Genomic DNA, 12,824 nt, shown 5'->3' with positions numbered 1-12,824 from the left:
CACATTATTCAACATGTGAAGTCACAACTTCATTTAAAACAAATGTATACACACGCACATTCTAAACATGTACTGGTTTATGTCTCAGTTCCTGGGTCGGTTCCTGTGGATTCAATCCTCGGTAGCAGTTACGAACAGCAGATCAGCCTGAGCTGGAGAGAACCTGTGCAGACATACGGCCTCATCCGACAGTATGAGGTATGTCTCACCTCCCACTGTGTCCAAAATTACACAATTAACGAAGTTATTCTAAAATAAGAGTCAGGGTAAAAGTTCTTTCTGAATTAAAGTAAGAAAATCAGCAGAAAGTGGAGACATCACAAACTCATTAAGGCAGATGAAACCTTAACAGCTGTAATGGACTCCGTTTCCCACAACATTTTTGTTTCTCTCCAGATCTCCTACAAGGCTCTCAGTTCCTTCGACACAGAGTTTGACCTGTCCAATCAGAGCGGGAAGGTGTTCAAACCAGCTAATGAGACAAGTCACGTCTTCGTTGGCCTCTACCCAGGCTCCACCTACTCCTTCACAATAAGGGCATCCACCATTAAAGGCTTTGGACCTCCAGTCATCACCCAATTCACCACCAAGATCTCAGGTGTGTCTCTTTCAAGATAATAGCATGTAGCATGAATCATCTAAAAACAAGTATTGGACACCTAAACACAGAATCTCATCTCCTCAGCTCCGCTGATGCCAGCCTATGATCAGGAGTCTCCTCTGAATCAGACCGACTCCACCGTCACTGTTTTATTGAAACCCGCTCAGAGCCGAGGAGCGCCAGTCAGGTAATTAATAATGATAATAATAATACTATTGATGATGGTAATGGTGATGATGTTAGTACATCTGTTACACGTTCACTGGGAAACATATTCATCCTCTGCTCTCAGAGGGAGGCGCTATCTGCAGTAACAGTTGTCATGTCAACAGCTGTCAGGCCTCTTGTCTGTAACGAAGGATTTAGTCAATTAACGAGCAGCAGGCAGGGCTAATCGCTAATCAGAGCCTGCTGCTAACACTGAGGATTAGCAGCGGATTAATACACACGGAAACACACACCATACTGCCTTCAGGTGCAGCTGGTGTGTTTTCTGTTCACATTTTTGTTAAACAGGTTTTTGGCTGCATCCAGACCTGCAGAAAAAGAAAAAATACTTTAATGAAAATGTGTTTTGTTTAGATTTAGTTTAGAGTTTTTAATTTGACCTAAATTACTTGGAGCCCATCAGCAAAAAGATATCCTAATAAAGACAGAGCTGGTAGGGATTTTGACAGGAAGTCCACCTTCAGTTTCCTGTTTGACAGGAAATGTGACAATACAGAAGTTTGAACTTCCACAACCTGTGTGGTGATATATGGCCTCTGTCTTGAACCAACTTCCCGTGAAAAACACAACCATTGTTTCCACGGTCCCACAGGGCACACACACACACACCCAAACCCCCACACACACACAGACACAAAGTTGTGGACTCACCTGTTTTCTCTGTCTTATTTCAGGTAAAGTAGATTAATTAGTTTGTTCAGTGGTTCTCGCTGTAATGATGTAATACGCGCACCCACACACACATACACAGGCTGGCTGATCAACTTGTCAGCTTCAATAAGAAAAACATTCACTACTTTAGCGAGCTGTTTGTGTGTGTGTATGTGTTACACTAACATGGTAATCACTCTCTTTAAGTGACTTTATTGATTGGCTGCAAATGAAACAGCTCAGAGTTAATTGACCAACCAGAGCAGTCAGGGAGGATTAACAACAAATGTTTCAAAATCAACACACACAACAACCATTTACCGACTTGTTTTTTAAACTTAAATACATAATTTACATAAATGTTGAACATAATATCAATGTATAAGATTAATTCAGCACACATACACACAGAGAGAGTAGACAGCACATTGCATTATTGTTATATATTATATTCTTTTTCTCTTTTTTTGCATGTCCATTAAATGTTGTCTGTCATGTTAAGGTTTGGTTGAACTTGTAAATGGGGCCTTTTAAGTTTCATTTCCAACGCTAATGATTGTTTAATACTACTAAGACAGAAACTTGCCCTGTCTGTGTCTGTGCAGTAAATACCAGGTGGTGGTTGAGGAGGAGCGCCCCCGCAGGCAGAGGAGGGGATCTGCAGAGATCCTTCGCTGTTACCCAGTGCCCATTCACTTCCAGAACGCCACTTTGCTCAACTCGCAGTACTACTTCAGCGCTGAGCTGCCAGTGAACGAGCTCCGATCAGCCACGCCCTTCTGTGTCGGTCTGTCACTATGCCTCTTTCCTGCTTTGCTAGCCTTTTAATTATACATCAGCTGGGTACGCCAAATTTGGCCCACATTTGTCAGACGCCTGGGGTGTGATGGCCCCTTGGCCCCGTTAAAATGTTTACAGTATAAAGTTGGACCTCAAAAGATAAGTCTGAAATGAGACATAACTATTGAGTCGCATGTTAAACCATGAGGACAGTTCGTCAGTTAAACAAAATTGCTTTATGTATGCTAGTCTCAAGGCTAGCTTGGCAGATTTATTAGCTAGTTTAGCTAGTAAACTAGTTAGTCAATGGTTAGTCAATATGTTGAATACTTATGTGCTGTGCTACTTCAGTGCCATGCTGCTCATGAGGACTCTTCAATCAGCTACTTTGCCGTGTAGTTAAACCTAATAAATCTGTTAGCTAAACCTCTCATTACTCATCTTACCCGAGCTGTGTCAAGGTCTACCAAACAAACCCTGGGATGAGGTTTCTGCTGAAGGGGAAGTGATCAGTACAATGTAGATAAAGCTTCATAAAATAATTACTATATTTTCATTTATGTAATAACTTGTGGATTTTCAGATGTTAAATATGCACCAATGAGCGCCTGGACATCCCCTGCAGTTCTGGGACTCCATTGTTGCGTTGCTTGCAGTTAGAGTAGAATAGAAAAAACGTGTTTTTCAGAGCTCTGTTAGTTATGACGCAATGTTTGAGCCACTCCGTGCCTGCTTCATCTCACGGCCCTTTGGTTGAGAGTTGAGACCAGCACACGGGACCAGAGAAACTAAGGGTTTCAGCTCGATTCAGCTGAGTATAGTGGAAAAGGAACTAGGCCAACAGCGCGGTACGGCTCAGTATGAGTCAGCCCCACAGTGGAAAAGGGCCATTAGATAGCTGACCAGACAGCTACTTAGTTTTTCATTTATTAGCACACATTAGTTACACAAACTGTGTGTGTTTGTGTATGTGCTTGTACAGGTGACAACAGGACATATGGTGGTTACTGGAACACTCCTCTGCTGCCTCATAAGAGCTACGGAATCTACTACCAGGCAGTTAGCACTGCTAACGGGGTCAGTATACACTGCAGCTGTGTGTTTATATGCGTGTGTAAAGATAATTTTGCTCACCTCCACACACAGAGCTTATTGTGTTGTGTGTTAATTATTGACATTTGGAGGTTTAATTCGAATGTGTGTTGAATAATGCAGAAACAGTAGTGCTTTTTAATGTCGCTACACCACAGGGACACACCGCTATTGAGTGTGTGTGTGTGCTTGAGTGTGTGTATGTGAGGATGTATGAGCATGAATATTCATGCACTCTTGTGGTTAATTTGTCGTCTGTTTGTTAAAACCAGAAAGACGCAAGATGCTCTCTCGCCTTTACCAAAATCTACCTCACCATGTCTAAAAGTGTGTGTGTGTGCGTGTGTTTGTGCGTGTGTTTGTTTGTGTGTACAACAGCTGGCTGTTAAATGCCAGTACAGGCACTGATCCACAGCTATTTGCCTTCTGTCTGCTCTGTTTACGATGAGCTTGCTTGTGTGTGTGTGCGCGAGTGTGTGGTGTGTTTGGAGAAAGTTGCCAGATCTGACAGCTATTATGGCGGCATTTGTTTTGACAGAAAGCTAATTTTCTCTCTGTCTATCTCTTCCTCCGTCTGTCTCACTCTTGAACAGGAGACCAAGATAGACTGTGTGAGGGTGGCCACTAAAGGTAAGAGCCTCTCTTTTTTCTTTCTGTTATATTATAGCACATTTATACCACATTGCATTTTGAAGGGTATAGGCTACACCTAACTTAATAAGAAAGTAATGATTTTTGAGTTTTTTTGAAAGGGACATTTTAATTTTCATACTTGTGACAGTCCATTTTATTTTAAAAATTGAAGAGAATAGGTGGCATCGTGTTTCGACAAATTGTAGTTTAGGGATGATTTAGTAAAGCGAGGAAAGGCCAAGCAGTCAAAGTAGCGTGGACACACTCACTGGTGTGGCCACTGCTACTGGTGGGGATGTTTAGAGGCTCCTCCATGTTATTTATTAATGGATCACTTATGAGCTCATGTGTAAGGTAGCGTAGGCTAATGATATACAAGATGGCTCCTGAACACAACTCCATAGACTCCCTGTAGTGTCGGGGCAGGCGTCAAGTCGGAGTGGGCCCTGGTGCTTGTTCAGGTTACACAGCTGGTAATGTACAATGCCACTGCGCTAATTTAGTATATTTTTTATGTAATTTCTCATTTTAAATACTTCGAAATAGCTTCATTAATGTCCATGATGTCTTGTCAACCCTTTGTGTCGTGTCTGATGGTTGGTTTTTGTTAAATCATTGCTTACATTGTCATGACATAATTAATTATTTTAAGTCAGTCTATGTCATTGCCAAGCATTATTTGTTATTAACACAGGATGTCATCTCTCCTCTTCGCTATGAAAGGCATCACTTTCAAAATTGCAAAATTACAGCGTGTTGATGCTAACAGCCTTTGCACCTCATTATCATGACAGTGAGAGAAATGACAATTAGACTTTATTGAAGTGTTGTTGACAGAGCGGAGTGACACCTGAGCACCTATTTTCAGCTGATCTGTTGTATGCCTTTGCAACACAGACTAGAGCTTCAACCAGGGCCTGAAATTATTACCTAAATCTGTAACTGTACGCCAAGTTTGCTGTTTTGCTGGCCTTTGACCCTACATAAGCACATAGCAGAGCCGGCTCCTTTCCTTGTAATCACACACACACATGAAGGTGCTTGTTCCATTGAGAAGCAGTGCTGTACAAATTGTCCTCTTTCTGACACCATTCTGCCTGTTTACCTGTCCTATTGTCTGTCTGTTCATCACCTGCTACACACAGTCATGGTAACAAAACACAAACATAACAAATGCCGAAAAACAAACCTAATAAGCTAAGCTATGTTGACGTTTTCGACAAGTAAGTATTCCTCTTTCAGTGTAGCTAGGCTAACATGCTCCCTCTGCTTTCTTAGTTTGACCTAAGCTTGGCAAACAAAAGCTTTACCTTAATGACTGATCATATAAGTATTGGCAGATAAAATTAGCATCAGACAGAATGTTTCAACCCTCCTCTTCCTCACCTACTGCTCTTCTTGCCCGTATGATTACTAATGTCTGATTAACAAAGCTTCCTTTACAGGTCTCTCTCTCCCCCTCTCTGTCTCTCTCCCTCTTCCCCTCCCCTCAGTTTCTCTCTAATCTTTAAATCCAACTAAGTTCTTTAAATACTAAAGTATAATCATAATAATCAGCTCTCTGCTCTCCTCTGGCTATAATGATGACACTTTAGATATGCTTAAATTAAACCTTTTCATCAGCAAAAAGAAAATGGTTGCCATAGTCATTTCCACGGTGACCAATGTAAATAATCTGGACTGTGGCGAACACGCTTGTGAATCCTCAATGTTTATAGGTTTAATGTTTGTAATTGAGCATTAGTTAGAAATGACCTATTGTGTGATTATTAAAATGTATTGATTAGAATTGTGGTATTATCATTTAAATGTATTATTATTATTATTATTATTATTATTATTATGCCAGTCATAATGACAGCAGGAAGATGCTGCATGATACTAATATTTCTGCTTTAATGGAAACCACTGCTTCAGGCTCTCTGTCTCTGTCTCTCTCTCTGTGTATCTGCCTGTCTTTCTCTCTGCACGGCGTCTAGCTGCTATAATTGTCACTCAGCTTACCACTCCCTACATTCGAATCGCTCCGGCGGCTGGCGACAAGCAGCTTCCAGGTCAGAGAAAACACACAGAGACTATGTATGCATGTGTGTGTGTCTGTATGTGTCTGTGTGTGACCAGCAGGCCTCAAACATTCTTAACATCTGTTTTTGTAGTAAAGACATACGAATTACACACACACACACTCACACACATCCCTCCCACTCAGTGTGATGGGCTGAAGCCCCGGAGCAGAGAAAAGAGCTTCAATCTCATAGAAAAACAGCTTGTCCATGGCCCAATGTGTCACACACACACACACACACATACACACACACACACACAGATACAGATAAATTGTTTCTTCATAGCAGTGTTTTGATAATCTTTAAACTGAAAACAGCAGCTCTCTTTTCCTCCGAGGGGTGTGTGTGTGTTTGTGTGTGTGTGTGCCTGCGCTTATGTGTATACGTTTGTGTTTGTCTGCTTGTGAGTGTGTGGCTGTTTGTGTGTGATGAAGCAGTAGAGTGAGGTAGCTGATAGTTGGAGCTGGTCTGACCTTGGGAGAAAGGAAACAAACATGGAGAGAATATAGCAGCAAAAATAGAACATTCTTTCCCTCTTCATGTTCATAACAGATATATTTATACATATGAACAAAATATCTGATGCAGATGATGCTTGACATGAACTGTCATAATGATGCTACGGTATGTGTGTGTGAGAGTGTGTATGTGTGTGTGCGAGCAAACATTTAAAATAACTGAACTAAAGTGACAAAAAGCCCCATACAGGAAAATATAACTGTATTGTAATTAATAATTTGTATGAAAGGACAGTCATCCAGTAAAATCCCATATCCCACCCAGCCGAAGCTCCTATTGATTGATTCCTATCTTTGTAACGCTGATCAGTGCGTTTGTTTGTTTGTCAATAATGTTTGGGTTCTTTCAAGTTTAATACAAATGCAGATGTCCTTGTCTCAGTATGGCAGCAAATAGACCTGCCAGTGATGGAGCGCTGCAATGTTTATATTTAATATAATGATCTGATTAAAATGTTACATTGAAAATACTGAAAATTACTAAAACTTGACTTGGATGAGGGTTACAAATGTTTAAGATAAATTTAGGGATGAGAAAATGACTACATTTTAATCAATGTGTAAAGAAATTCAGATGGAATGACGAAAACAAAAATCACAGCTCTTTAATTCTTGGCAACCAAATTTTACTTTGATATGAAATCTGACCTTTTAAAAAAATGTTTATACTTTTCTTTCTATCTAAGCTTAGATTAAAATGAAAATCCCTGTCATAACTAACATTGATTCAACATTCACACACCCACACACACATATACATTAACCCACACTCTACCCACCACCCACAGCACAACAAGCACCTAGCTACACAACATGAAATACCATAGAAACCACCCTGACAACTACCAAACCATGCAACTGCTCCAAACACACAACACTGACCCTAGCTAACACCCCCACCCCACCGTAACCTCCCTAACTACCACCCAGAACACCATGGTAACCACCTGGAACAATAGGAACGACCAAGCAACAGTGCCACCTCAGCACAGCAAGTGTTGGTCAGACAGCAAGCACATGTTACACTTTACTCAGAAATTGTGAACTTGTCTAGTTTTCACTTATGGTTCTCTGTCATGACCAGTTTGACACACACACATGCACACAGAGCTCTAGGCATCACTGACATTCAGGCTACAATTGAGCAATGCTATCTGTCACTGTGGTAACAGCTGCCAAATGGCAGGAGTGATGGATGCTGTCTCATAGACACACACACACACACACACATGCACACACACACACACACTCACACACTTGTCTCTGACTGATAGCTGTTGTCAGCTGTTGATTGGAAAACTGGAGTAGGTCTAAAACGACAAGAACACGCTCACACACACACACATTACACTGCTCGACATCGATGTCTTGTCCTGAACGTTTATCATCTACCGAGTCATCTAAAAGGATATTACACCTGGACACACACACACACACACACACACACACACACACACACACACACACACACACACAGGGTAATGGGTTTTTCATGGGACTGACATCCCATCACATTATACAGTCAGAGGAGAAGGACTCGCTCCCACCAATCATCTTCACAGTTTTCTTTCTTTCTTTCTTTCTTTCTTTCTTTCTTTCTTTTTTTCTTTCTTTCTTTTTTTTGTGTTTTATAGGAAATAATACACCCAGAAATTGGTGAAGGAAAACATAAAATTCAATGATAAATAACTTAATTTCACGTTTTTAGTATTTTGTTTTGTTTTTGTTATTTTGTTCATAAGAAATAAAAATGAAACAATAAATCTAAAACCATGAGACTAAAATCACAAGACACAAAACCTAAACTGAAATTCAAATAACAAAAGCAAACCGAACCAAACTGAAAAAAAATAGAAAAAATATTTTGGAAACAAGCAGACATTTTTTGAGATAAGCTGTATTTCACAATGAATGCTTGTGTTCATGTGCAGTGAGCTTAGGTCAGGAATAAGCTTGATCATTCCACTAATCATGTGCATCCGAGAGATTAAACAACAGTGTACTACTGAAGGAGAAGGAAACAACAACAAGTAGAACAAAGAAGAAGGGGGATACAACTACATAGCATAAAAACTCAAAGATGTCTTAATAACTATCACAAGCTTGTCAATGAGAAATATAGTCTAGTGAGGTGCTTAGAATCCAGTCACTTGTGTCTCGGTCACAAGAGATGGAATCTACTGGAAATGTAACTAATGTTGCTTGCAGCCCGCACCTACGTGACAAGCAGAGTCATCACTCTCTCAACTACAGTGTGTGACGCATGACAGGTTCAGTGACACTGCGATGCCCCTCCTCCCTCTGCAGCCATTGAAATGTCCGCTGCTCAACATAAATGTGGAAAATACATGGTGTAAATACAAAAAACAAATGAATATATCCAGCTGAAAGGTGCTAGAAGACACACTTTTTCCAGTTACCAAACTATTTCGTTTTGCAAACCCATTCCTGTAAACTTCCAGACCAGTGCCACAGAATGCTCCAGTTATTTTTAAGCTGTTCGTGAATCGTCCAATGTCTAAAGTAAAAAACAAAAAAGATATTTGTTTTCAGGCAAGCGACTCTGTGAACTGACTCTTCCTCGTTGTGGCGCGGTTGCATTGAGTTACAGAAAGATGGTAGCTGTTGGTAGCTGTGCAGGCAAATCTTAGTGATACAGACGTATGTGAAATGACAGCCACCATTCTAGATACTCCAATGACTGATCCAGTTTCGTGGTCATTATTCTGAAATAATTGACCGGCAATTGCTGCGATTAATCAATCAGAATGGAGCATTACGGAGCCATATAATAACTGTAATTACTGAGTAGTTAATAAAGTCAGTGACTAATGAGGTCTAACCCAATGGCAATTAAATGTAGTCAATGAGTATTTAACTGTTGTCAATGGATAGTTAACTGTAGTAAAGTGGAATTTATGCATATTCAAGGATAAGTTGTTTTTTTTTAACCTCAGCTGGATTATTGCATTGTTTCTACTCCAACCTAAATGTTTCAAGGACAACAATGGCAGCGGGTACATTCTCAGCTAATTGGTGTCTTTTCTGCAACTCCCAGTATGAATTGGACTCAATCGGGTGAAATTACGAGGCTCGAAAAAAATGGATACAAACAAGGTTGCAGGTGGGCTAGGTTAAAATAAAAAAGGGAACTTATCCTTTGAGTACAATGAATGGGTAGTTAACTGTAGTGAACACATATTGTAGTATGGTTATTGGGTAGTTAACTGTAGTAAACACATATTGTAGTACGGTTATTGGGAAGTTAACTGTAGTAAACACATATTGTAGTATGATTATTGGGAAGGTAACTGTAGTAAACACATATTGCAGTGTGGTTATTGGGAAGTTAACTGTAGGCAATGGTTTCAGGTGCTGCCACAAGGAAACCAGAACCTGAGCAGGAGAAACAGTCAGATCACACCGTGAAGATTGCTGGAGGCATTGCGGGTATCCTGCTCTTCATCATAATCTTTCTTGGGGTCATCCTACTGATGAAGAAAAGGTAAGAACACACCCACGCACACACAGATCAGTGTATCTGTCTCTCTGTCTGTTGGCCAGTTGGTCAGTCTGTCCTACCCAGAAGTAGCAGTGTTACTGTATAACTGAAGTACTTTGTTATTGCTACTGCAAGAGTGCAGTACACAGGCACGTGCAGCCGCAAACACACACACACATACACACACGCACACACACACAGTTGGATGATTAGGATGAATAATGGAGCAGATTGCAGCAGTAATCACCATTAAACTGTATATGGTCCTGCTTTTTTCTCCAACATCAAACACACAACCCCGCTGGGACACAGAGACACACACACACACACACAGGGAGAGAGAGAGAGAAGCACTTTGTATACCGCGTACACACTCTTAATCACAGAGAGAAAAGTGTGTGTGTTTGGAGAACGCTGAAGATAAGAGAGAAATTTAGATGAAAGGGAGTTTTATTCTTTTTTCCGGAGTCGCCTCAAGCAGAATGAGTTCAGGCAGAGAGAGAGAGAGAGAGAGAGAGAGAGGTGCAACTACTATGTACTCTCTCTTTCCATCACAATCACACATTATATCCACCCCCCACACCTTCACTCCCTCCACTCGTTCACCACCTCACATTATTTAACTCATCTGTTTTTTCTCCTTTTTTCTGAGGCATTAATCTGTTTTTTTCCTTTTTTCTGTTTTTTCCCCCCATTCATCCCCCCTTCCCTCCCCCCCTTCCCCCACTACTCAGAAGAAGAAACTCTCACTCCTACACTCACTACCTGTAAGTAATCTGTAGCACGTCTCATCTTCACCATAACCCCTCCCCTCCGACCCCTCACTTGACCTTCCCCATTCTCTCTATACCCTCATGTAACATCTTCATCTTTGACCCCTCATCCTTAACCTAACAAGCACCTGAACTGTGAAGTGCAACTCCTCACCTCTGACCCCTGATCCTTCACTCTACTCCTTGCCTTTAATCTCTAACCCCACACTTGTGACTGCTTCTATTTCCCTTTAACCCTGTATTGATCCTTCTCACTTTAGCCGTTTTTAAATGTGACCTGTATTTACATATTTTACCTGTTACCACTAACATTTGAACTTTGACCCCTGCCACGGTTAAAGTCGTTACCCTTCATGTTGTCCTTAACCTACATTACCCACCCCTGACCTTTAACCCCTGACTGTTGCCCTGCATGCTGTTTCGGACAATGTGGCTTGTTGCCATAGTGACTAATGTCCATATGAACATATAATATCGATAAAGATGAGATAAAATATCAAATAAACATAGGGTTTAAACATATAAAACAAGTATAAATAGTACAAATAAAACCCTGCAAAATAAAATGCTTCAGCAAAGATCACATGAAGATAACCTGGGGAATCTTCTGGAATCCAGTGTGATTTTCCTGATTTTAGTTCAGTGATCAACCTGGTTGTGTTCCTGGATCCTGAAACGTCCTGAAGGCAGCAGTTGATTTCTTCTGAAACTGGATCAAATCATAAACAGACTTCAGAAAATACAGATCAGATGTCGATTTTTTACAGTGTGTTTTATCACTAATACGCAAAATTTATTAACAGCAGAAATTAGATTCACATGAGTAAATCACCAGTTCACCACTGAAAACACAGATACAAGAACAATCTATCTATCTACAATCTAACATACTTTCTTCATGTTAGGACAGATTATTGTAGATATATATTATATTTAAAAAATATATACAAGCTGTAATAACTAAAACTTAAAGGGTAGAATGAAAAAGGGTGAAAAAGGAAAGGATCGATTACTTTTTGTGTCTGTAGGGATAAATAAAATATATAAAAGGGCAGGAGTGTGTGTGTTTGTGTGTGAGGGGGTGTTTTAATCATTATTATTATTGTTATTATTTGTGCTACTGCTTTAGATTTAGCCACACATTTATATTTAGATCAAATATTGAGGGTGTTTTGATTGTATTTATTTTTATTTAGATTATTCTTAACATATGATGATGGTTTGGTTGTGTTTTGATGACATTTACGCAGTGACATTTGGATTATATTTTAATGCTTACTTCATGGTATTTACACAGTAATAATAGTGGTAATTAGTGATGTTATTTTGTGCACATTTTTGTGATTTTATTCAATATTTGTTCAGTGGAAAGTGACAGAGAGCTGAGGGGGTGGAAGAGAGCCTGAGGACACACACACACACACACAAACACACACACACACACACAGGAGCTTTTACTGATGTCTTACTTTTCAGTTTTAAAAGCACACACATTTTTTTTCCCCATCATTTTTCTTTTTCCATTTCAGGTCAGGGTTAAACTTTCCACAAGGGGTGTGTGTGTGTGCGTGTGCGAGTGTTGAAGCAATTGGAGAAATGGATGTTTTTTTCTTATTCACACACTTCGAATAGAAAAGGAGAAAAAACATGAAGCTTTTAAAAGAGAAAGTGTCTCTGTGTGTGTGTGTGCGCGTGTGCGCGTGTGTGTGCAGGAGTGTATCTGTGGTTCCTAATGGCTCATGCTGCGTATTTAAGAGGCAGAACTAATGTACACATTTACAACAGCAAATACTTCAACTGAATTACACACACACACACACACACACATACACACACCCACAGTCTCATGATAAATGTATGTTATTCTGTATAAGTGTAGTAAATCATAACTCCCAAAAACAGACTTTCAGTATTACCAATAGCATCATAACGGACCATTTCTGCTTTGAGCCTCACAAACCCACTACAGAGAAATACATT

At 40.1% G+C, this 12,824-nt stretch overlaps 1 protein-coding gene across 1 annotated transcript in view; it reads left to right on the top strand.

Annotated features, from left to right (window-relative positions):
* The window catches only part of LOC143006736 (receptor-type tyrosine-protein phosphatase mu-like), a 94,717-nt gene that overhangs the window by 50,687 nt on the left and 31,206 nt on the right, over positions 1–12,824 (top strand). The window contains 8 exon segments of the mRNA XM_076157991.1: positions 89–198; positions 397–598; positions 686–788; positions 2,086–2,267; positions 3,243–3,337; positions 3,946–3,982; positions 9,942–10,074; positions 10,806–10,838. Coding sequence (XP_076014106.1) covers positions 89–198; positions 397–598; positions 686–788; positions 2,086–2,267; positions 3,243–3,337; positions 3,946–3,982; positions 9,942–10,074; positions 10,806–10,838 — 895 coding nt within the window.

The sequence above is a fragment of the Genypterus blacodes genome, unplaced genomic scaffold, assembly GCF_046128005.1.
Source record: "Genypterus blacodes isolate CSIRO-AG114 ecotype Tasmania unplaced genomic scaffold, CSIRO-AGI_Gbla_v1 ptg000076l_1, whole genome shotgun sequence".
NCBI lineage: Eukaryota > Metazoa > Chordata > Actinopteri > Ophidiiformes > Ophidiidae > Genypterus > Genypterus blacodes.
Note: the sequence above shows the minus strand (reverse complement) of the source record. Positions and strands in the feature narration are given on the sequence as shown.